Genomic DNA, 26,634 nt, shown 5'->3' on the forward strand with positions numbered 1-26,634 from the left:
TGCGATTTTTCTTGCCTTCAGTTTCAAACTTGGAGGATTTGTGGTTTCCATTTATTTTCAAAGCAGATTATTTGAGTAGACCAGTGCTTTTCGCATTACAATGTAGACACAGTTCTCAGGAAACTCCGCCTGTTAAATTTGAAGAACCTATATTTGAAGGAAACTGAGCGACCTTTATGTTACCTCCACCTAATGTCTAGCGCAGGGATAATGAGAATAATATAAGAAAATTTACGGCACTTCCAGAGGCCAATGGTAATCTTCCCTCGTTCAGTACGTAAATGGGATACAATAGAGGGACGATAACATTGGTACTATTTACCCTACCCCACCCTGCACCATAACCTGAACAGTGGTTTGCGGAATATGTGTGTAGATCTATGTCATCACGATTCATTTGGATGGTATCTCTAAATGAGTGACAGTTTTGTGACAGCAATGAAACAGTACACATAATACACCAAACGACGAAATATACATATATGAGACTGGAGCGTAATCGGTCAGCTACTTCATTATTAGACAACACTCCACTGAACTAACAATGCTCAGTTGCTTTTCTGGATTTATGTAGTGTGAATACAATGATGGTGACACAATATCTACGCAGTCTTTCACTGGAATACATGTGAACAAGTTATGCACTTCAAAAGAGACTAATTTTGCATTTGTTGGAATCTTAACATCTGTTAACTTGTTAACTAAATCTAAACTGTTCTTAATGCTATATTTCCCTTTGAAATTCAGCTTCGTCGTCAAGATTTTGCATTTGTTGGAATCTTAACATCTGTTAACTTGTTAACTAAATCTAAACTGTTCTTAATGCTATATTTCCCTTTGAAATTCAGCTTCGTCGTCAAGATAGTGTTGACTCCCCTGGCAGTCTTGTGTACTGGAACATATGTTGCAGATATACCACCGGACGGATTGGAACTTCTGGTTTGTGGAGCTTCGGTAAACCGTACAGCTGTGGTGCCCTAAGGTTCATTTGCAGCATGCTCTTACAAGCATATTCAGAACAGATATTGGAGCATTTGTTTACTACCTGCTTAGCCTGGTCATTGTAACTAGCTGTCGGGTCTCTCTGTAGTTTTTGTAGCTGCACAGATTGGAAAAAATCCTCTACTTTTCTTGTGTAATCTGTTTTATTTAACAGCACTACACTCCCTTCTTTATCTGCCCTAGTCACAATCACATTACTGTTTTCAATTCCAGTTCTATGTTCCTTCATGACTAAGAATTCGTTGTTCTTCCGATACTGGGCTTGTTGTTGTTGTTGTTGTTGCTTCTGTGCCTGCTTGATTTCTTCCACACACTGCACTTTCGTTACTATATCTTACTGTAGGGCTAGTTACAGATCTACCATTAGGTGGTCTAACACTTGAGGATTTTTTGTAATGTCTGGAGCGTATTTGTGCCGTTTTTATAATAACTTTTCTTCTGGTTCTCTGGATCGATATTTTTGGGGTGAAGGTTCTCTCCTTCACTGATAATAACTGTTCTAACATCTTCTTTTGACGCTGAAATGTATTATAAATGATGTCTTAAACTGTTTCCCTAACGGTATTGTCCGGCCACATATAGTCACATGGATGAAGCAAGTGAGTAAGCTGCATATGTACTAATTTCAGGTGCATAATGACATTACCATGTACTCTGAACCAGTTCGACACTTCTTGTTCAATCCATAATCTTTCTGCTGCCTTCTGCACATGTCTTGCTGAAGCTGATGTTTGTTTCATCTTGATGGTAGGGTACTTTGGTATTATTTCGTACTTTAGGCACTGTTTCTTGAACCATAGATATATATATTATTGCGGTCACACGTAGTGAGCGTTGCTACACGCAGTGGAGAATGGCAAAACAGAGGCACGCCAGCGACCGAGGCGTTGCGAAGTAGGCAGGCACAGATAGCCTTGCTGACAGCAGCAGTCTATCAACAGACTGACACAAGGACGCACGTAGACCGAGCGCCGAGCGAAGCCTGGAGAGTGCTGAGTAAGGGGAAGTGAGGCCAGCACACTAAGTTACGCTGCAATATACTGCGGGAGTAATAACAAAAAGCTACCACTGAGGGTAAAAAACGTCCTCACGCTGGATATAAATAGTGGAGCGCAGGCAGCAACGGACAGAAGCCATTAGGAGGCACTTCGGATTTGACGACGGACGTGGTCCGTGTCCGAATGTTCAATCTTCGTAGGTGACGATTTCAGAAGTCTGTTCCAGCTCGTAGGAGTCGTCCGTTTGCCGCCAGATGTCAACTTCAGCTCTGGAGGTCGGCCCGAGATCAGTTGGCACCATGGCTGACTAACTACAGCGAGAACCTCCAGCAGGACCGGTCACAGCGCGGTCTTGGTGACAGGAGCCGCCGGGGACTGACGCCCGGACTTCATGGCAACCCTGACCCGACGGCGCGTGGCCTGTCCGTGACGGGACCTCGCGGACATCGCGACTGACGGCTTCCCAGCCGCCGGTGCAGCAGGCGTCGGCAGCTGACCTCACGGCGACACGGCTGAGCGGCGACGAGTTCATGTCAACCACAGGCCATCCTGACTGCAGCGGAGCACTGGTGGCCTGAGGCACCCGAGTGCGATCAGCGACGTGCGTTGCGCGCATTGTCGGAGAATCTACACAGCAGCAGCCAGGCGGAGGGATCCGCAGGGCTGGGCAGCGACGGCGAGGGAGAAATTGTAAAGAAAGTTCAATAAATAATTGTAAAACTCAACTCCGTCTCAGTCTTTGGCGCAGCCACTGTGTCTGCTAGTAACAAGTGGTGCAGAAGCCGTAACAATATATATACTACCTGACTCACAGGTACGTATTTATTCTTGTCTTCTGTTAGTCTGTTGCTTCATTTTCCCTCTCTCTGTACATGTTCTCCTTTCCCCCTCTATCTCCTCCTTCAAATCCTCTCTGTCTAACTCCTCTTAAACACTGTTTTCTGTCCACATCCTCCAGCCCCACTCTCTGCCCATATCCTCCTATCCCCTCTCTGTCCATCTCCTCCTCCCTCCTCTCTGTCCATCTCCTTCACCCCCTCTCCCCATCCATCTCCTTCTCTTTTCTCTCTTTGTCCATCTCCTTCTCCCCTTCATGTCTTTAAACTGCTCCTCAACCTCTCTCTATTATTTCCTTCCTCTGCCTCTGTCCATCTCTCCTTCTTTCCTTTCTCTATCTCCTCTCCCCTCTCTAACCATTCCCCCCTTCCCCTGTTCTCTGTCTGTCTGCTCCTGCTCTGTATTTGCGTTCATGTTCTCCTTCCCCCTCTTTGCTGTCTCAGCCGGCCGGTGTGGCCGAGAGGTTCTAGGCGCTACAGTCTGAAACCGCGCGACCGCTACGGTCGCAGGTTCGAATCCTGCCTTGGGCATGGATGTGTGTGATGTCCTTAGGTTAGTTAAATTTAAGTAGCTCTAAGTTCTAGGGGACTGATAACTGTAGCAGTTAAGTCCCATAGTGCTCAGAGCCATTAGAACCATTTTACGATTCGGATGGTTTGATAATAGTCTCAGGTGTCCGAAACTACTCGACACCAAGAAATAAAGAAACATCATGCTCAGTGCAGCTTATGACGGGGCTACCATCATTTATTTCAATTGTAAGAAAAGTTTCTGACCTATTTTTCACCTGCAGGATGCTGAGTTTCGTTAATAATGTCCCTGTTGCTGTATGTCGTGGCTTGAGTTATGCGTGTACATGCAACGCGCGCGACTTGCCAGCACTTGGTCTGCAAAGTAGTTTCTCGCTGTTGTCGCCGGACATTCGTTGTATTGCAGAATGGTACGAACCCTATCCTTTGAATACTTTTACGGTGTGGCTAGTAGTAAAGAAAAATGCTTCATTTGCTCCAAAAGATTAAAAATTAGTCTACCATTCCTATGAAATAGCAAAAGTGGAAGGAAATTAAGGTAACAGCAAGAAATTAAAACTTAAAAACGATTGATTCATAGAATACAATAAAAATGGGAAGTAGCTGATCTGCTGCCTGTGTCTACATAATACGCCTTTATCTGCTTGCAGCCCTTGAAAATCAACACGAATGACGACGTTTTTCAACTTTCGTTTTCATCTTTTAGGACTGAATATCAGTAATGCCCAAACAAGCCCGCACGGTTAGCCGCACGGTCTAACGCGCTGCTTCCCTGGCGGGAAGGCGTGCCGGTCCCCGGCACGAATCCGCCCGGCTGATTAGTGTCGAGGTCCGGTGTGCCGGCCAGCCTGTGGATGGTTTTCAAGGCAGTTTTCCGTCTACCTCGGAGAATGCGGGCTGGTTCCCCTAATTCTGCCTCAGCTACACTACGACGGCAATTTTTCCACAAACACTGTCTCCATGTACCTGTACACCATAATTACACTACCACGCAAACATTTGGGGCTACACTCGTCTGGTATGAGGCGTTCCCGTGGGGGAGGGGGGTGGGGGTGGTGGTGGTGGTGGTGGTGGTGGTGGTGGTGGTGGTGGTGTCCACTGGGGGCCGAACTGCACAATAACCCTGGGTTCGGTGTGGGGCGGCGGCAGGGTGGGTGGACTGCTATGGCCTGTTGTGGGGTCGTGAACCACAGGGGGCTACAGCGGGAAGAAGCCTCTGCGTCGTTTTCAGGCCCACAGTTTAAATACACAATACAATACAATGCCAAACACTTATATGATCCCCGATTACAATGTGATTTTTGAGGAGGATTTAAAAAATTAGAATCATCAAGAGAACACTGCAGATTTTTGGTAGTATTTAACCACTTATAACTTTTCTAGAAAAGCAGTAAACAGTGGATGTACTAACATTTCTTTTATTTGGTATTTAATTAAATATTTTTATTCTGTATGTCTTAAAACTGACAAGGGAACCTCCCCATCGCATACCCCTCAGATTTAGTTATAAGTTGGCACAGTGTATAGGCCTTGAAAAACTGAACACAGATCAATGGAGAAAACAGGAAGAAGTTGTGTGCTACTATGAAAAAAAAGCAAAATATACAAACTGAGTAGTCCATGCGCAAGATAGGCAACAACAAGGAAAGTGTGAGCTCAGAAGCGCCGTGGTCCCGTGGTTAGCGTAAGCAGCGGCGGAACAAGAGGTCCTTGGTTCAAGTCTTCCCTCGAATAAAAAGTTTCCTTTCTTTACTTTCGCAAAGTTATGATCTGTCCGTTCGTTCATTGATGTCTCTGTTCACTGTAATAAGTTTAGTGTCTGCGTTTTGCGACCGCACCGCAAAACCGTGTGATTAGTAGACGAAACGACGTGCCTCTCCAATGGGAACCGAAAACATTTGATCGCAAGGTCATAGGTCAACCGATTCCTCCACAGGAAAACACGTCTGATATATTCTATACGACACTGGTGACGGCATGTGCGTCACATGACAGGAATATGTTGTCGACCCACCTAACTTGTACGCTTGGCGAATGGGTAAAAAGATTCTTCTACCTTGCCCGATATAGGTTTTATTGTGGATGTGATAATCACTCCCAAAAAAGTGATGAAAACATAAGAGTTTGCCACATAAACTGAAAATAAAAAATAAAACTTTTCACTCAAGGGAAGACTTTTTTTTTTTTCAATCTCATTTTGTTCGCTTCATCTGCTCGGGGCGGACGTCGTAAGACGTCCGTTTAAGTTCGTCATTGATCCATTAACTCAGTTTTTTTTATTACAGAGGGCAGCTAACCCTCTGACCGAACACGCTGAGCTACCGTCCCGGTAAACTTGAACCAAGGACCTCTTGTTACGCAGCCGCTCACGCTAACCACGGGACCACGGCGCTCCTTAGCTCACACTCTCCTTGATGTTGCCTATCTTGCGCATGGACTACTCAGTTTGTATATTTTGCTTATTTTTTTCATAGTTTCACACAACTTCTTCCTGTTTTCTCGATTGATCTGTGTTCAGTTTTTCAAGGCCTATCCACTGTGCCAACTTAAAAGTAAATCTGAGGAGGGTGCGATGAGGGAGGTTCCCTTGTGGGTAAAAATTTTTCAATCTTTGTTCAATTTGTACATTTATTATAAGAAACAATAGTTAAAAAACCGAAAATTGGTTTTATCAGAAACCGGTTACTTTGATCGATTTGGATAGTCATGTCAAACTGCCAAGGGAAAAGGTGATATAGCCGATAACTAGTTGTTTCAGCAAGTACCTCCATCTACTGTATACTACTTTGTCAATGCTAGAAGGAAGACGTACCTTGTCGAGGATGGGACTGGGGGCGGGCGGCAGCGCCGGCGGCGGCGGCGGCTCCGGCAGGGGCGGCGAGGCGGCGGAGGCGGCGGGGTGCAGCGACAGGTCGGGGGCGTGGCCGGCGGGGGCGGCGTCCGAGCGGCGGCGGTCGCGGCCGTGGCTGTGGCCGTGCGCCGAGCAGACGACGCGCTTGAGGCGCAGCTTGTTGGCGTGGAAGACGGAGCCGTAGCAGTACATGAGCACCATCGTCGTGGGGAAGTAGAAGAGGCACGCGGCCAGGATGCGCAGCGAGGCGCGCGGGAAGAAGGGGTCGCACGCCAGCAGGCCGGTCGCGTTGAAGTAGTAGCCGCCGCGGGGCAGCACCAGCGCCGCGAACACCGTCACCGAGGCGGCCCACGTGGCGCTGATCACCGCCACGCAGCCCTGCGCCCGCGAGCACCACTGTACCGGCCAGCAGACGCCGCCGTCACCACCCGGCCGCGCCGCAGTCGGCTCGCGCCGCGCGCCTAGCGCCAGCAGCTGCCGCAGTCTGGGCGCCGCGAGAACGTCCCTGACACGGACCGCACTGGGTGGAGGGGACCCTATCGCGTCAGTCCGAGTCCTAAATCTTAACTCCGTCCGGACAGGCCACGAAGGACCAACGGGACCGGCCGCCGTGTCATCATCAGCTCGAATGCGTCACTCGATGCGGATACGGAAGGACACGTGGTCAGCACACCGCTCTCCCGGCCGTATGTCAGTCTACGAGACCGGAGGCGCTACTTCTCAGTCAAGTAACGCCTCAGTTTGGCTCAGAAGGGCTGAGTGCACCCAACTTCCCAACAGCGCTTGGCAGACTGGACGGTCACCCATCCAAGTGCTAGCCTAGTCCGACAGCACTTAACTTCGGTAATCTGACGGGACCCTATGCGGCAAGGCCGCTGGCTCCATCGGAGCTCTGCAATTGTTAAACGTTGCCGTGCACATGGCGCCGTATTGTGACCCCTACCACTCGATGTCCCGCGCGGTGCCGTGCTTTCTTTGTGGTGGCGAAGCATTTGTCGTGTGTCCATCCATTGTTGCAGATCGAGACTTACAGATTCTGTTAAAGTTAACGGAGCGGTGTAAAGCTTCGTTAATTTCGACCGTATGTGTTACAGCCTCTTCCTCTAGCCGTTGGGGCGCTACCATAGAAAGCCAGTCTCGTGAGCTCGTATGTAACACGACGCTATTTTGAGGAAGAAAGGGGTAACAGCGGGCGCCTTATATCGTTTTCGAACGTCGTTGAACGAGTAACTGCTGCTCTGAAAATTGCAACGACTTCTTTGAGGACAATAAAGAGGTGTATGTGTGCTAGAGATCTATAGGAGCCAACTGTTCCTACTTTCACTCCAGAGAAAACCATAATGCGTGCTGCTAAAACGACGGAAATGGACAATTTTCGAGATGATGCAGTTCGACGACATATGTATGACTGTGCATTATAATTATTCGGGCTGTTATGCCGTGGTCAGTTGATGAATTCAGTGTCAATTCTCAACGTTTCGTCCCCGTCTGCGGAGGACATCTTCAAGGGGGTCTGTAGCTCGATGGAAGTCCAACCTTCCATCGAGCTACAGACCCCCTTCAAGATGTCCTCCGCAGACGGGGACGAAACGTTGGGAATTGAGACAGAATTCATAAACTGACCACGTCATAACAACCCGGATAATTATAATGGACATGACATTTCTGGCCGTGAAAGTCTACATTTTAGTATATGTATGACTATCACACCCGAAAAGAATATTCGACCCGTAAGGAGCTACTTCACTCATCGCCAAATAGAGTTGTTTTTCGGAGAAAAAATATGTCCGTCAGTTGCAGCGGAGAAGACGGGGTTTCGATGAGAAACTTTTCCTGCAACAAGAATTCTGCTTGAACGAAAGGATATTGTTGCCTAGAGACGCCGCTTTCTGAGGGAAGTATCTAACAGTCAACCTCATGACATCATTCGGTAGGATGAAACGCTGGTAAATGCTGGTTATCCCCGACCGACTATGTGGACTGATGAAGTTGGAAGAGAGTGTCGGATCATTGGCTTACATGATGGAAGAATCGGTGGGTTCGTGCCAAGTGCTTTGTTGCAGTTTACATCAAAGAAACCTGAGGACTTCCACGAGTAAATGGCGCCAACGAAGTTTAAAGAATGATTCGTCCACTCTTTGCTTCTAAACATAGGAATGAACTCAACTTTAATATTGGCCAGTGCATCATATCACTTATTTCGGTTATTCAAAGCCCGCATCACCAGAAAGAGTGAAATAATGAATTGGCTAGAGAAGAAGAGCCTACATTGATTTGGTAGAGAAATGAAGAAGGCAAACTGCTGGAAATCATGAATGAGTACAAACTACGTAACACCATATACGAGATTGACATAACTGCAGAAGAAAAAGATCAGTGTATTGCTCCTTTCACGGCATCATTGCCATTTTAGTGCTGTAAAACTCGTGTGACGTCGGGTGAAATCCTATTTTCCTGACCGAAATGGTTTAAATTAAGGACATCGAATCTTAAGTGCGTAAGGCAATGACAGTATTACTCTTTAAAAATGGAGCAATAGTGTAAAGCATACATGGTATGCGTTGAAAGAAGCATGGCAAGAAGGAAATGCATTGGAAGGTAGGGTGTGACGCATTAATCATACGATTAGGGTATAATAGCAACAGCTAAAGCAACGGTGAATATAGTGGGTAACAATGACACACACCTTTTGAAGACTGTGGAATCTACACTCTTCCCTAAAATTGAGGTAAGAAATGCAGTTATGCATTAAAATATGTATTAAATTACTGAAACTTCATAATCGTTACTTTATTTCGACTGTACTTCCAAACATTTTCTTTTAAACTACGAAGAAAGTATGTTTCCATCTCCCGAGGGTATTAACGTTTTTCCACCCTTCAGCAGTACGGCATTGCAACGGCTCGTAGAATTTTCGGGTGTGATATTGGTAGAAAGGGCCACCGACGCGGCGTAAAAAAAAAAAAAAAAAAAAAATGGTTCGATTGGCTCTGACCACTATGGGACTTAACTTCATAGGTCATCAGTTCCCTATAACTTATTAAACCTAACTAACCCAAGGACATCACAAACATCCATGCCCGACGCAGGATTCAAACCTGCGACCGTGGCAGTCGCGCGGTTCCGGACTGACGCGCCTGGAACTGCTTGGCCACCGCGGCCGGCGACACGGCGTAACAACAGCCTTGTAGTAGCATTGATAACTTGGCCGCTGGCTGTCAGGGACGTTCTTTCAGCGGCTAGGTATTGGCTAGACATCTGACTCCGTCACATTTCACAGCAGAAACTCTGGCACACAACAGCCCTTCTAGTAAAGTAGGAAAACAGCACCCCGTATTAGGAGAGAGTCTCCACCCTGTGATATAAGTCACTCTCAGATCCATGGCGCGAAGCGTAACTTGTCAGCAGGGCTATGACTTAGAGGCGCTACGCTAAAGGAAACCAAGGAGACATTCGTAGAGAGTATTAAGATTCGGGGAGAAGAAATGAAACCTTCGACTTTTGCCGATGACATTTCAACTATGTCCGATAAAGCAAAGTTTATGGAGCGCGTTTTTATGGAATGAATATTATCTTGAAAAGAGGTTATAAGATGAAAGTAAAACAAGAGTGTGGAATATAGTAGAATTAAATCAGGGGATGCAGAAGGAATTGGATTAGGAAATAAGACCGTAAAATTAGTAGATGCGTTTTGCTATTTGGGCGGCAAAGTGACTGATGATATACAGGATGTTTCAAAAACAGAAGACATAATTTCAGGTACGTATATTCCATTGTAGACAGTAAAAAAGTTCATTATAAAATGTGTCCGGAAATGCTTGGTTTCGGGGTTATGGTTTTGTCGTGTCAGGAGTTGTTAACTCGACAATTAAACCAGAGGTGAAGCGTACAATGACGCGCCCAGCCGATTTGTCTCATAAGTGGCAGGTCGCTTGTGTACAACCTTAAGGTAGCTCGACAACCACCCGTTTTTGAGAAAATCACCCCAAAAGTTCATGGCACGCAATCGATTCCAAACTTACGGATTTGATAGATAACTGAGAATTGAGCTTTTTTCGTCATCACATGCAGGTATAGGGTCCGCAAACGCACATTTTCCTACAAATTGAGGAAAGAGACTTTTGCGACTGCCGCCTGTCCATCCATTTTCTAACAGAGAGGCCAAGGCTTATGGGTGGGAAGCGGAAAACCTGTATTTGATTCCACATGCATTCTGCAGTTTTCTTTTATTTTTCATCTGTTCTTTTCTCCTCCTCGAATTTGTAAGAATAGAGGCTTAATAATGTAAGTAAATCAGTAAGGAATAATAACAGGCAAACAAATTTCTCCCACTACTTGATTAATAAAGAACAAAATTTTGCATGAAAACAGTTATGAGGAAGACAGCTGCTAAGAGGAGCATTCGACGTCCGTTAACACCCGTTATCGCATTCATACACGGTGTAGTACACCATCGCTGTGGCCGGAAAATTGTTGCCTGAAATTCTCCTGTAACTTGGAAACTCACGGTGGCGTCTTATGGGAGCAAACTGCTGAGGTCATCGGTCCCTAGACCTACACACTACTTAATATAACTTCACTAACTCACGCTGTGGACAATACACAGACCCACGCCCGAGGGAGGACTCGAACCTCCGAAGGGGGGGGGGGGGGGGCCGCACAGACCGTAACAAGGCGCCCAAGACCGCGCGGCTACACCACGCGGCGAAGCGTTCCTGTGCTTATAAGAACCTGCTGATTAATTTCAGCCTCCGTGTATAGACGAGGTCAGTCGTTTAAGCGATTTCTTAAAAATACTTACTCCATTGCTCCGAATCCGGAAAACTGACAAATTCAATTTACGAAACGTATCTTCAGAATATTTTAAAATTTTACGTTACTGATAACGAGGTGTTTATGGCAATGGATTCCTGGAGCGGAGAGACTAATGTATGATAGCATGTTTATAGATGACAAGGCTCAACCAAAGTGTCACGGTAGAAATGATGGACCCGACTGCACAACTGTGTGTCAGGCGTGTGATATTTATTTTTGTGGTCGACTTAAAAACTATAGTTCGACACTTCAGAATTGTAATCTGCTTCTGGAAACGCAGCGGGAATTTCACAACCGCGTGGATGCAATAATGACCCTCAGCATAGTTCCTGATCAACTTTTAGCACCGATTTTTCAGACACTGTTAAATAGTATGCATCAAAATTAATTCGCAAATAATTCCTCCCAGTCTTCGGAAGTAACGATGTAATTACCCGCAGTTTGCATTCATTAGATGTTCTTAATGCCGCGAGTATACCTACGTCGAAGGTTTCAATGATAAATACAATCTATCCAGTTTTTCGGTGGAAATTGAGGTCATATATCACATTTAGAGAAAGAGCCACTGCAAAGCGACCACGATTAAATTTTTGAATCTATACTAATCCATGTAGTTTGAGAAATTTGTTTGCCGACGTCTTTCATATTCCTTATACTTGCTTTATAAACCCTTCTACTTCTTCCGATTCTACCGAGCGAGGTGGCGTAGTGGTTAGACACTGGACTCGCATTCGGGAGGACGACGGTTCAATCCCGCGTCCGGCCATCCTGATTTAGGTTTTCCGTGATTTCCCTAAATCGCTCCAGGCAAATGCCGGGATGGTTCCTTTCAAAGGGCACGGCCGACTTCCTTCCCCGTCCTTCCCTAATCCGATGAGACCGATGACCTCGCTGTCTGGTCTCCTTCCCCAAATAAGCCAACCCAACTTCTTCCGATTCGAAACGGGAAAGACTACAAATGAAAAAAAAAAAATCAGTATGCATTTGGGAATCGAAGGTTCTCTTCTCCGCTACCAGATGGCTTGGTCACTACGCCAGACACTTTCGTTGAACAGTATCTACACTACTTGCCATTAAAATTGCTACACCAAGAAGAAATGCAGATAATAAACGGGTATTCATTGGACAAATATATTATACTAGAACTGACATGTGATTACATTTTCACGCAATTTGGGTGCATAGATCCTGAGAAATCAGTACCCAGAACAACCACGGCCTTGATAAAGTGGTGATATTGGCGATTTTTCAGGCGAGCTAAGCTACAAATCAGTCTGTTATGACACCCAAATTGTTTACTATCACATTCGTTGGCTTTGCCAACTCACAACCAAACTGTCGCCTCTCACCCAACTAGACACCGGGCAAAGTTACTGATCAATCTGTCACCATAAATACAACTTTTTTTCGTTTTTTTCTCTCATATTTTTCGACTACGCCAGATCATAATAAAGCTGTGAGCATAAGTACGAAAAAGTGACATGACAACAATCATTAACATTACGTTACTGGTCAAAGCCGGCAATTCGTATCAAACATTCCTCTTGATCTGGATGGGTAATCCCTTACAATGTGTTAAAACAACGTAAATTCATAAAAAACTGTTATCCACTGATAAGTACCACGTTAATGTTTACAAAGTGGATTCAAGATAGCAGCTACTGAAAGATCTAAACGATGACATGCAACGGTAATGTATACAAAGAGATAATAAAATGGTTCAAATGGCTGTGAGCACTATGGGACTTAACATATGAGGTCATCAGGCCCCTAGAACGTAGAACTATTTAAAACTAACTAAGAACATCACACACATCCATGCCCGAGGCAGGATTCGAACCTGCGACCGTAGCGGTCGCGCGGCTCCAGACTGAAGCGCCTAGAACCGCTCGGCCACACTCTCCGGCAAAGAACTAATAAAAGTCGGGATCTAAACTAGCGTGATGCGCTTTGCAGGAATAGTAATGGGCGTAAAATTCGTTAAAAAGTACGAAAAGCTCAGTAAAAAGATACGCTAATGATGAGTAAGTTTGCAAGTATCAAAATTTGTGACATGTATGGCTATATTTTTTAATTGCATTGACAAAAGCTTAAATGATTTACACTACCAAGCGAACACAGACCTTACTATTTGACATTTACATTTCTACCATTTTCCAGAGAAAAAGAAGTCTTAACAGTCTGACAGTCAATTAGACAAGCAAACAAATGGACAAATGGACAACAAAGTGATCCTACAAAGGCTGCATTTGCCGACTGAGGTACGGAAGACTAAAAATGAGAGCACATATGGACAGCTTAAGTAAACAAACTTTTTGTAGTTATTTGCCGACAGTACACCTGGATACCTCCGCTAAATTTCACGTGTATAAACGCCGTCGTTAGAAGCTACTGAATGAAGGGGGAAGGCGGGCGCAGAATTTAAATATGGAGGCCAGCGTTGTACACGAGCCAGAGTGTCTGGCAGTCCGTTACTCGACTGCCAAATGACAGCCTGGATCCGCAGTGGTGTTTGGCCGGTCGTCGAGAGGCGCGCAGAGGGGCTACAGGCGCCAGTGCCGGCAATCTAAAACGCAAATGCGGCCACGCCACCAGTGAATGCCAGCAGCCGTAACCAGTAACCGGGCAATAAACCCCGGCGGTCCACGGCCACAATCACGGCGCCACCATTTGCATGTCCAGCTACGAGCTCCAGCACTAATCTACCGTCGAACATTCAAACCCGGGTACTCCGATCTCCTACACCTTGAAGAGCTGTACAGTCGTTCTCCATGTATGCTGGCGCGCAAAAATACTTATCGCCCCCTTTGAGTGAGCATACAAGTTGATGTGGAACGCTATCAATTGTAGAGAACTATTCAGCCCAGTCCAGTTGACGTGATTGTGACCGCACCTCAGAAGCCTGAATAACCATCTTTTGCAGCGTCCATGGATTCGAGACGTGCAGGCAGACAGACAAGATGTTGTCAAAACTACCTGCAGGGATGCAGAGCTACGCTGACTCCAGTATCATGGTTCCCTGCGCTAGGTTTCACGATTGAGGTTCCATGCCACGAACAGACCGATCAAGATTGTTCCACTCACTCTCGACTGGGTTTAAATTCGGAGAGTTTATGGCCAGGGGAGTACGAAATCTCACTGTTGTGCTCTTCGAACCACACACGTACACTGAGAACTGTGTGGCCCCTGGCGTTTACCTGCTGGTAGATGCCACCGTGCCGAGGAAAGAAAACTGCATGTAGTGGTGGGCATAGTCCTCAAGGATAGATGCATACTAGTGTTGGTCCATTGTGCCTTCCAGAATTGCGAGATCACCCAGGGAATGTCACGACAACGTTGCCCAGACCATGGTCACTCCTCCAGTCTGGAATCCTTAGCTTTCAGACGTCTCACGCTATACACATCATTGGCCATCTATACGAAGGGGCATAAAACGTGATTCATCTGAAAATGCCTGTCGTCACTCTGTGGACGTCCAGTTGTGGTACTGGCCTGCAGTTTCCAGCCTTCGTCACCGATGGACAGTAGGCAGGATGGATGTACTTGGTACGGAGGCTAACACAGCAACGTTCTCTGAACGGACGTTGAGGAGATACTGTTAATAGCCCCTTGGTTCATATGGACGGTCAGCTGCTAAGTAATTTGCACTTCTGTTCGCCCGTACACATGTCCGTATCCTTTGTTCACTCCTTTAATCTATGGCTCGTGGTGCACCACAGTTGCCTCTACGCCCGTTTTGAAAAAATGGTTCAAATGGCTCTGAGCACTATGGGACTTAACTTCTAAGGTCATCAGTCCCCTAGAACTTAGAACTACTTAAACCTAACTAACCTAAGGACATCACACTGGACTCGCATTCGGGAGGACGACGGTTCAATCCCGTCTCCGGCCATCCTGATTTAGGTTTTCCGTGATTTCCCTAAATCGTTTCAGGCAAATGCCGGGATGGTTCCTTTGAAAGGGCACGGCCGATTTCCTTCCCCATCCCTCCGTAACCTGAGCTTGCGCTCCGTCTCTAATGACCTCGTTGTCAACGGGACGTTAAACACCACTAACCTAACTAACTAAGGACATCACATACATCCATGCCCGAGGCAGGATTCGAACCTGCGACCGTAGCGGTCGCGCGGTTCTAGACTGTAGCGCCTAGAACCGCTCGGCCACCCCGGCCGACCCGGTTTTGAATACCACCATTTTAATCATGGCAGCACACGAACAGTTTACAAATTAGTCGTTTCGGAAACGCTTCCACTCTTGGCCCGGAAACCAATGATCACAACCTTTTGGACATCAGATCGTTCCGTTTCTGCATTACGACAACGAGTGCACTGTTCCGGCGCCCCCCTCTTCCCCCCCAAAGTGTTTCATACATCCTCGACTGCTACAGCAACCAATTTCCGTCTGTGAGTGGTTACTGCAGGTGGACGTAGAATACATGCGGTGGTCACCTTGTGGTCCTTGATCGTTTAGCACCGGGCGGTCATGCTGAGGCATAGCAGTGATATTTCATTTCCATGCCCACACTCATTACTCACTGCAACATTAGTAACAAGGTAAGTTCAATTAACGAATAAAAGTTCGTTAGATTAGAAAATGCAGTATCTTATCAAAAGAAACCGGACAATCCATTTGTATCTGACCACTAGATGTCACGAGAGACGGACCCACCTGTATAGAAGGAGGCGGGGAATATTTTGATTTCAGGACAGAAGCAGTAACAGTAGAAAGAGTTGCCTTTATATATATATATATATATATATATATATATATATATATATATATATATATATATATATATATAATTTTTAAGCGTGCCTTCTAGTACTCGGAACGCCCCAATGGGCAGGAGGATCCTTTACTAATGCACCTGAGTAGTTCGATAGTCGTGTGCGGTACAATGCATGGTGGTGGAACGCCTCAAGAGTCGTCGTTTTCAGGTGTACCCACAAGTCCAGAGCATTTTCGGGAGCGGCTTGCAAAATATATTACAGCACAATGCCCTTCAGCCAGTTGACGGCTTTCATTCTTGTAGTGGGAAAGTAAGTTCAAATGGCTCTGAGCACTATGGGACTTAACATCTATTGTCATCAGTCCCCTAGAACTTAGAACTACTTAAACCTAACTAACCTAAGGACAGCACACAACACCCAGCCATCACGAGGCAGAGAAAATCCCTGACCCCGCCGGGAATCGAACCCGGGAACCCGGGCGTGGGAAGCGAGAACGCTACCGCACACCCACGTGATGCGGGCGGGAAAGTAAGTGGTATCTGGGTGTAGGAGTTCGTCCGGCGTGACACACTGTGGTTCTCGTCGCAACAGGAGCAGCAGTATTCGTTGCACAAGATCCCAGCATCTGCCTGTCACAGCACATGTCAGGTGGTGCGCATCCGAATCGACGACGGCACAGTGTGGACACAAAGGGTCGTCGGTGAGGTGGAGGGAATGGAGGCGCTGGCGTGTGACTAATTTGCCGTTCACCGCCACAGGGAACGAGAGTACGTGGGCAGGTACGGGCTGTGGACGGCTCGCCACACCCTGGTCCAGCGGATGGTTGGATGTTTTTGTTCGACGTTGTTACGGGGTTGTCGTTCCTGATAGATGCGGTAGTAAACTCTCGTACACGGCTTCCTCGTCGCCGGTAGATCCTCGGTCGTGTAACTCAATTCGACCAGAAAATGACGGATGTGGGCAAGAGACGGAGCTGTGTGGCCCATAAGAGATCCGTGACTTCGTTAGTCACTTGTGATTGGTCGTCACCGTAGCAACAATTCCACCAGGGTCATTGCAACCCTTCTAAAGGCGCGCTAGTTGACTATTTGTGGTACGATTATGGAGAAACACCCACAGCTAAACCAAAACCAGGCAGATGTCATGGACTGACGACAGGAACCGTCGAGCACTGCGGAGGGTGGTTGGAACGAAGAGAATGAACTCTGGGAAATGGACTCCTAATGAGTTACAAAGTGGTACCACCAGTCGATCTCGCACACTGACTGTGCGTGGGGAGTCAGAATGTATGGGGTACAATAGTCGAGCAGCTCGTCATAAGTCACACATTTCTGTAGTCTGTGCTAAAAGACGCTTGATGCTGTGTAAATACTGGGCGATGAGTGAATGGTAACGACTAATCTGAGATGAAGAGTCATGCTATACCCTGTGGCAATCCTATGAAGGAATTCGGGATTGGTGAATGCCTGTAGAGTGCGACTAACCACCATGTGTAGCGCTAACAGGTCTGTACGACGCGATGTTACGGTGTGGGAGTGGTTTTAGTTTTAAGGTGTGGTGTCCCTTTTTCCACCTAAGAATATACAACCACATTTTACAGCATTATGTACTGGGTGCAGTAGCGTAATAGTCCGCAGACGATGATTGTATCAGCATAACAATGCACCCCTTCTTTAAGCAGCATTTTTAAGGGAACGGTCTGTAGACAATAACATTCCTGGCCCGCCCAGAGTTGACACCCGAACCCAACGGAACACCCTTGAGACGAGTTAGAACGTCGACTTGACTCCAACTCCCAGTGGCCAACGTTACTGTCTCCACTGGCTTCAGCTCCTCAGGAAGACCATTCTTCCACAGACATTCAGACACGCCACTGAAAGTGTCTCCAGCAGAGATGAAGACGTCATGAATGATGGGCACGTTCCATGTTAAGTCCACTAACAGGGAAACAGAGACTTGTGATCAGTTGTGTATGGAGTAGAAAATTTCCAGTTCATTGATGTAGACCGCATAGGAACTGAATCCGTGATTTGATTTCTGTAAAATTTTTAAGACAGTAAAGAAACTTATTCAGTGTCAAACGAGGTAGCCATGTTTTCTACTGTTCCGGAGGGCACGACAAAAAACGAACAGGCGAGCAGCTACGACGCTGTCGTGGGTGCTGTATCACTTACTGAAACGTGACATTTCGAATCCCCGAGGAGGTTGGCATACATATACACTTCCGGTGAAAAGAAAAGTCAAACGCAGTTTGGGTTACGGGATACCCCGTGAGTCCGTGGAGACACAGAGAAGTACGTAGCTGTAGTGTTTGGAAGGTAAATACGCATAGTAAAATTCTCGTATTGGTTGATGTAAAAATAAGCGTTCGTCACAGTTTGCACTAACAAAAGTATTTTGATTACGTTACGTAAGAAAATTGACGTTTCTGATGTCGGCGATGGGAAAGCGAGTCTAACGATGGTTGACCAAGTGTAGCCCATGTCGCTTTTTACTATCGATTCTCAGCGGCTTAATAAGCTAGATTAGCAGTTTAATTACTGCCAAGGGAAATACGTGAAGCCACGTAGGAAATGGCTTTTGAATGCAGAGTTAGACATTGATGAACAAAGCTTGCATCGTATCGCTGCGCCATTGCCCGCTACTGTGATTTCGTGAGTAGAGCTGTCCTAGCTAGTTTTTATGGTCGCTACTGATATGTAAACCTGTTAGAAGTGGAGAAGTCTTTATTGAACGGTGCCAGTCAGTAGTTCGATAACCTATCGTTTAATAAGTGAAGTCTCTCGTGGCACTATACATTAAAAGGATCCGTTAAATGTGTACAATTAAAGCGCGGTTATGTGTTTATTTTCCGAAGGTTTTCGCGATTTCGTAGCGAGTACGTTGGAAAAACGATTACTCTAAATTAGTGGCCCCCGTGAAGAATTTAGGAGTTTTTCCCCATTAGAGTTTGGTCCCTATCTGCCGACCAACAAACTATTCCCTGACCTTTTAAAATTTTATTCAACAATGGCGAATGTAACTGAATTATTTGAGAAAATCAACCAAGCGGTGCAGGTACAGAGGTTTATTATCAACACTTAACGACAAGTTTCAGAGCAAATAACCTCTTGTCAAGTAATATGGTGTGTGTGACCATCAGTAAAATCAAATAAAATCTATTAAAAACAGTCCCACTGCAGCTAGGCTAAGGGCAAAAGTCTTCACATTAAAATGTAGATAGAATAAAAAAGTAGTGAGACGGCCCTTATGTGGCTGGTGCCATGTGGGGACTCTGTGTGTTTAATGGATTTTATTTGACTTTGCTGATGAGCACACTTACCATGTTACTTGACATGAGCTCGTTTGCTCTGAAATATGTTGTTACCAAAATGTGATTCTACGTGTCTATGTACTTCTGAAAAAGTACTGAAACCGTGATCAAGGGTAGTTAATAAACCTTTAAACCTGTAACTGATTGGTTGACTTTTTTTTTTCAAATCATTCCCCGGATTTTTATTTAAGTCCATGTTTGAACGTCTCACCAGCAGGAGCACACGTTGGAGGAGGTCGTGCAGTGAATGGAGACAGTAGAGTTTTACAGGCTGCAGTCTCACTGCGCTCGGGGACTCCAACATACCAGATTAGTGCGAGTGAGGGTGACATTGTACGTGACGGTAGCTTTGCCATTCACCGCTGCAGGCTGATCTTGTAAATATGGACGTAATATTTGTACCTTCAACACAGTCTGCAGAAACTATTGTAAACCTTGCATGTCGGTGCATATTACGATGTGACGCTTCACCACACACATAAATCATGGTTGTGACGTGGAGTGTATATGCCCTACAGTTGTATGGAATCTGTGATCCTAACTCATTGTACCTTATATTTTATAAACGTTCTTTTCTTTGCCTTTATCCCGTACTTACAGGGGGTCAGCGCGTTTACTACTGTATTTGGCACTATTAATTTTAGAGGATGAGCGGATGCGGTTCCTATCGCCATCTATTTACGTCTCGAGTGGAATAAGCGTGCAAATGGAACTGGATTGCCTGCAGCCTAATAAGTTTCCAAAAATTCAGAATGTTAAGAGTGCTTTGTGTTAAATCGAAGAGCATGGTTTCGTTCGCCTGCCCAGCAGACTACCTTAATCCGGAGTGTACTGTCTGCTGTGGACTGAAGGATTCATTTTATCATTTATATGAATTGCTGTTTGGTTTTCCTCCAACAGGGTCTGTTTTGCGTTCATTGTAAGCTGCAGTGATTTTTATTTGGTTCTGTTTTATTGGGAGATTGCTCTTAATTTTTAAAAATTATTTTTATTGTTATTTTTTCTTCTTCTTAAGGGGACTAGTATGTGAATAAGTGTCAAAAAATCGATTTTTCCATTTGTGTCTTAAATAGTTCTTCTTCGAAGAAACAGTATCGGAGAAAGCCGCAAAATTAGAGGAATTTTGAAGTGTGTAGATACATGACGATGCCCCCATATCATGCAGACGTCTGTGTTAAAAACAGGATTTAGGTTTCATTGTTTTTTATGACTTTTAGTCTTTAAGCTCTTAGTGACACAAGATTATTAGAGAAGTAATTACGTAGTAGTATTCAAGATCCAAATGAGAATTTTAAGAACTGCGTATGGGATTGGATATCAAAAACTGTTCTGGTAGGACTAAATATTTTGAAAATAGCTGTTGTGGATGCTCTGCTATCTTTCAATGATGGTGCAGTGTCAACGTTTAAGGTTATGAATTTCATGGGAGTGCCTGATGGAATAAATACGGAAAGAACTCCAACTGCCCCTGACTGCAAAAGATTCTTCGAAGCACAGAAGTCTTTTCTGGAAGCCACCAAAGAGGCAAGAATAAGAAGAAGTCTGAAAAAGGAAAGGGAGGGAGAACACCAGGAACAAGATGAATATGGACCTGGGTTGCATTGGGTTATGGAGGGTAGGTAGACAAACAACTTTCACTTTAACTTGATTTTCCCAGAAGATAACTGTTTTGGTTTTCTGGTACACCCAGGCTGAAAACTATAAAAAATAGAGGGCTAAAATTTTGATATCTGCCTTAAAACATAATTAGTTGAAATTCTTATGATTCAGATTTGAAAATTAAAGACTTTGTAAGGAAAAACTGTGAGTTACTGAAATATTTGATAATCATTATTAAAAGAATGTTTTGGACTATAAAATTTATGTCAGCAACATTTTATAAAAGCCAACTTTAAATGTAACAGTGTAAAGAACTTAGAGAAAAAAAATCAGGCTTCTATCTTGTTTACATTTCCAGATATGTGCAACTGTGCTATACATATAACTATAATGCTTCATTTCGGTTACAACACAAAATACAATGCAAAACAAGTGTGAGACCAAAATATGTTGTTCCTAAAAGATCTGTTAAAATATGATAACCATTACATAGGCTTAAAACTCTTATTCTTTGAGCTATATTATATGCAAACTGACAAATTTTCCCAGATTTCCCTTCGTGTAACGAACCAATCCAAATTTACCTTCGTGTTAACTATCCAGTTCACTTAAAGCGTTATTCAGAGAAGGGTATAACGACTCTGGATAGTTTGTCGCAGTGCAAAAGAAAACATTTCGCACTATAAATATAACAGGTTGTTTATTCCTTTCAGAGTAAAATACAAAAGGGATAAATTCTGGTTAAAGAGAAAGAATAGTCACGGCATCGGCCCCAAGTTCCGTAGGCGGGAAGATGGCCACGCGTGCTCCTAAAAGGGCAGACGGCGAGCCCCAGAGAGGTTGTGTGTCGTGGGGAGGAGGGTGTGGGTAGCCAGTGGGACAGCGGAGGAGATAAATCCGCCCGTCTCAGCGTCGCGGAGGTTGCGCCCTGACCTCTTGCGACGCGTCTCTACGGTTCTCCTTACCGAGCGGACAACGACCCTACGTGCTGGCGGAGGGAAGGGGTTGTGGCGGGAGGGCGATGGCCTCGGGCGGTTTACCGGAGTGGATGCGAGACAACGCAGACCAGCGTGGTCCCGACTCGTCGGTAATGGGCATGTTAGCGGGACAAGTCCAACGAAAAGAACTAGCTGGCGGAACGGGGAAGACACAGCCAACTCCTCAGTAATTCGTCAGGGAGGGGGTTGCGACGGTATATACCTCCTCTGGTGTCGACTTAATTTATCGTTACTGTGGTTTCTTCACAGGTGATACTATGTCAGGAGGACAGGTACGTGAACTCGACGGCCGGATTCCAGTCTCACACTTATCCAAATGAGCTGTGCTTCATTTAAGTGGACTCAATCTCTTTAGGACGGCTGTCCTTTTATTCATTCACTGTGCTGCACTGGTTGACAAAGAAAAGATTTGACCAACACGAGAGATCATCAGATGACAGTATGCTACATTGCAGATTCAGGGTAGCCCTGCAACAGAATAACAGGCTAGAAATCGAAAAATAGGGATTCATTTTTGCTGCAATAGAGTGATAACCTGCATACGATAGCTCTGCGTAAATGGTGCGACATAAATATTTAATGTTTGTCTCCGTTCCCGTTGTCTATATTTTGGAGAACTGTAATTACTTGAAATGACGAAAATTGTGGGACTTGTATCACTGTAAAAGTAAAGAACTTATGTAATTTAAGGTAGGTTTAACAACCACATATAAGAAATTTAGAGTGCCATCGAAATCAGCTAATTTAATGATCCACGAAATAATCATCTTTATCTTTAGACTATGTGTGTGTGTGTGTGTGTGTGTGTGAGAGAGAGAGAGAGAGAGAGAGAGAGAGAGAGAGAGAGAGAAAGAGAGAGAGAGAGAGAGAGGGCTATATAGAATAAATGGAGAATGAATGTAAGACAAGGAACAGAAAAAGAAATTTCCTAGTCATTATTATCTGTTAACCTTTTGTATAAGTGGTAAAGTTCTTGATAGATAAAGACCTTATGTGCTATAGTTCTTCAAAGGCCTCCCTGATCATTTGGTAGGCAACTGATTCTTTGTTTCAAACTGTGATTGCATTTAATTTTTGGAATGTCATTCTAATTTATGTCGATTTATTAGTTTTCTAAGCTATGTTAACTTTACATTTATCAATTCACTTGGCTATTAGATTTGTATATTTGTGACGCCATTTCACTACGTATTAATTTCATATGCATACATTTAGTGAATACACTCTCTTTGCTGTTGATAAAGATATTAACTGAGAATCTGCTGCAATTCCAAGAATGCACTGAGTGATAGTCACTGGTACGTCAAATCGAGTTTCGGATATCCAATAGGCCTAGTAGACAATAGCCTTTTGGCGATTGCATACACTGAGACAAAAGTTTTGCCCACAACGATGTATTTAACACTTGCAACGGGCAGGTGTAACTCTTAGAAAGAGCAAGTGCGCTGTCGTTCATCATCAGAGATGTGCGACAACTGTTCTGAAACATTAACGCATATTACATTTCCTGTAGATCATACTCACATCCCACAAACATGATGATATCCTACTTCCAAAACGATTTAACTTTCTTTTGTCAGGTAGTTTAAACTGTTCTCTTTTTTTCTTGTAGAAGAAAGACACAGGGTATCTAAGATTTAAGACCTGTTTCGTAGTTTGCTTTACTTATGGACAATTTTTTCTCGCAGAATTATCGAGCATTAAGTAAGATACAACATACTTCGCCTATCAGTAACAGGAATAAGGAGCGTGATGTATTGGGAATAAGGAGCATCACATATAGATCTGTATACGTCTTGGAAACAATACAACAAGCAGAGAGCGGCCGCAGTTATACTTTCAGAAGACGATCGAAAATTTCGTTCTCCTTACCGACCAATATCTGAAAAGTTAAGGCTAAACAAATCATACAAAATAATTCGTGCATCTTTTCCCCGAAAGCTCATGACGATCTTTTCTTTTGAACCACTTTAATGCTAAATAACTTACGTGACTTTTATCTACGGATAGCGCCTTTGATTAGTAATCAAAACGTGTTGGTCTCCGCTTACAAACATAGTAACTGTTTAAATTTTGAATAAAAATCATCAGCAAAAGCGGCCCAACATTTTCAGTATAAGGAGTAACCTTTGCTCTGCGGACGGCCTTGCGGAAAAAGGCGGATTAGAAGACAAAGATTCAGGGCACTCTCTTGCCCTTCAAGTTGGATACCACCCCTGAAAGACGAAGACTTAGCAAAGATCAGCGGCATGAGGATGCAGAAGGCAATGGAAACCACTGAATTAAAGACACATAATGTGTCTCCACAAGACACGAGGTCTGTAAGCGAAAAATTCTCATGATGATCTCTCCACTGGTAATAGGTTCCGTATTAGTCCTCCATTATAATCTTGACTGCATCGGGGAGGGTTACCCAGAGGAATACTTCGAACAGCAGATGAAAATCTAACATTCTTCGAGTCAGGGCGAGGAAGTCTCAAGGCGATAGGGGAGCTGGACAGTCTGAACAGAGAAATACTGTGGTTCAGTTGAGATGTAGTGGGGGTCTGTGAAGTGAAATTAAAAAAAAAAAATCTTTGGTCAGTCGAGTGTAGGGTCATATCAACAGCAGCAGAATAGTGAGGTAACACAGAAATATCCGTCACTTATACGGAATGCTAAGATACGGCAATAATTAGGAAAAGATACAAACCTAGGTAATATGTTCCAAAGACGATATAAGTTGAAACTCTTTTTCTCTTCCTCGTTTTGCATTCATTCTCCATCTATTCAGTACAGGTCTCTCTCTCTCTCTCTGTCTCTCTCTCTCTCTCTCTGTCTCTCTGTCTCTCTCTCTCTCTCTACGAGCTTCGATGAAATTAAAAGCAAAATTGGTAACAGTAATAGTGCAGGAGGAGATCTACTACTAAATACACAGAATTCAGCGGATACTTGCAAGGAATACATGAAGGTATTTACAGCGGAGTGGAAATATATGATGATGTGATAGAACGAGAAGTGGGAGGCGACAGATATAGAGGATTAGTTGCTGGAGTTTAACATAGCTTTGGAAAACTTCAGACCAAATAGGGTTGTTGTTGTTGTTGTTGTGGTCTTCAGTCCTGAGACTGGTTTGATGCAGCTCTCCATGCTACTCTATCCTGTGCAAGCTTCTTCATCTCCCAGTACCTACTGCAACCTACATCCTTCTGAATCTGCTTAGTGTATTCATCTCTTGGTCTCCCCCTACGATTTTTACCCTCCACGCTGCCCTCCAATACTAAATTGGTGATCCCTTGATGCCTCAGAACATGTCCTACCAAACGATCCCTTCTTCTGGTCAAGTTGTGCCACAAACTCCTCTTCTCCCCAATCCTATTCAGTACCTCCTCATTAGTTATGTGATCTACCCATCTAATCTTCAGCATTCTTCTGTAGCACCACATTTCAAAAGCTTCTATTCTCTTCTTGTCCAAACTATTTACCGTCCATGTTTCACTTCCATACATGGCTACACTCCATACAAATACTTTCAGAAATGACTTCCTGACACTTAAATCTATACTCGATGTTAACAAATTTCTCTTCTTCAGAAACGCTTTCCTTGCCGTTGCCAGTCTACATTTTATATCCTCTCTACTTCGACCATCATCAGTTATTTTGCTCCCCAAATAGCAAAACTCCTTTACTACTTTAAGTGTCTCATTTCCTAATCTAATACCCTCAACATCACCCGACTTAATTCGACTACATTCCATTTTCCTCGTTTTGCTTTTGTTGATGTTCATCTTATATCCTCCCTTCAAGACACCATCCATTCCGTTCAACTGCTCTTCCAAGTCCTTTGCTGTCTCTGACGAATTACAATGTCATCGGCGAACCTCAAAGTTTTTATTTCTTCTCCATGGATTTTAATACCTACTCCGAATTTTTCTTTTGTTTCCTTTACTGCTTGCTCAATATAAAGATTGAATAACATCGGGGAGAGGCTACAACCATGTCTTACTCCCTTCCCAACCACTGCTTTCCTTTCATGTCCCTCGACTCTTATAACTGCCATCTGGTTTCTGTACAAATTGTAAATAGCCTTTCGCTCCCTGTATTTTACCCCTGCCACCTTTAGAATTTGAAAGAGAGTATTCCAGTCAACATTGTCAAAAGCTTTCTCTAAGTCTACAAATGCTAGAAACGTAGGTTTGCCTTTCCTTAATCTTTCTTCTAAGATAGGTCGTAAGGTCAGTATTGCCTCACGTGTTCCAGTATTTCTACGGAATCCAAACTGATCTTCCCCGAGGTCGGCTTCTACTAGTTTTTCCATTCGTCTATAAAGAATTCGTGTTAGTATTTTGCAGCTGTGGCTTATTAAACTAATTGTTCGGTAATTCTCACATCTGTCAACACCTGCTCTCTTTGGGATTGGAATTATTATATTCTTCTTGAAGTCTGAGGGTATTTCGCCTGTTTCATACATCTTGCTCACCAGATGGCAGAGTTTTGTCAAAACTGGCTCTCCCAAGGCCGTCAATAGTTCCAATGGAATGTTGTCTACTCCGGGAGCCTTATTTCGACTCAGGTCTTTCAGTGCTCTGTCAAACTCTTCACGCAGTATCGTATCTCCCATTTCATCTTCATCTACATCCTCTTCCATTTCCATAATATTGTCCTCAAGTACATCGCCCTTGTATAGACCCTCTATATAATCCTTCCACCTTTCCGCTTTCCCTTCTTTGCTTAGAACTGGGTTTCCATCTGAGCTATTGATGTTCATACAAGTGGTTCTCTTATCTCCAAAGGTCTCTTTAATTTTCCTGTAGGCCTTATGTATCTTACCCCTAGTGAGATAAGCTTCTACATCCTTACATTTGTCCTCTAGCCATCCCTGCTTAGCCATTTTGCACTCCCTGTCGATCTCATTTTTGAGACGGTTGTATTCCTTTTTGCCTGCTTCATTTACTGCATTTTTATTTTCTCCTTTCATCAAT

At 44.4% G+C, this 26,634-nt stretch overlaps 1 protein-coding gene across 1 annotated transcript in view; it reads right to left on the reverse strand.

Moving 5' to 3' along the window:
* Window positions 1-26,634, reverse strand: part of LOC126260498 (uncharacterized) — a 112,631-nt gene that overhangs the window by 15,261 nt on the left and 70,736 nt on the right. Inside the window, exon 2 of the mRNA XM_049957827.1 lies at window positions 6,329-6,596. Within this exon, the coding sequence (XP_049813784.1) occupies window positions 6,329-6,596 (268 nt within the window). The remainder of the gene's footprint in view (window positions 1-6,328; window positions 6,597-26,634) is intronic.

The sequence above is a fragment of the Schistocerca nitens genome, chromosome 5, assembly GCF_023898315.1.
Source record: "Schistocerca nitens isolate TAMUIC-IGC-003100 chromosome 5, iqSchNite1.1, whole genome shotgun sequence".
NCBI lineage: Eukaryota > Metazoa > Arthropoda > Insecta > Orthoptera > Acrididae > Schistocerca > Schistocerca nitens.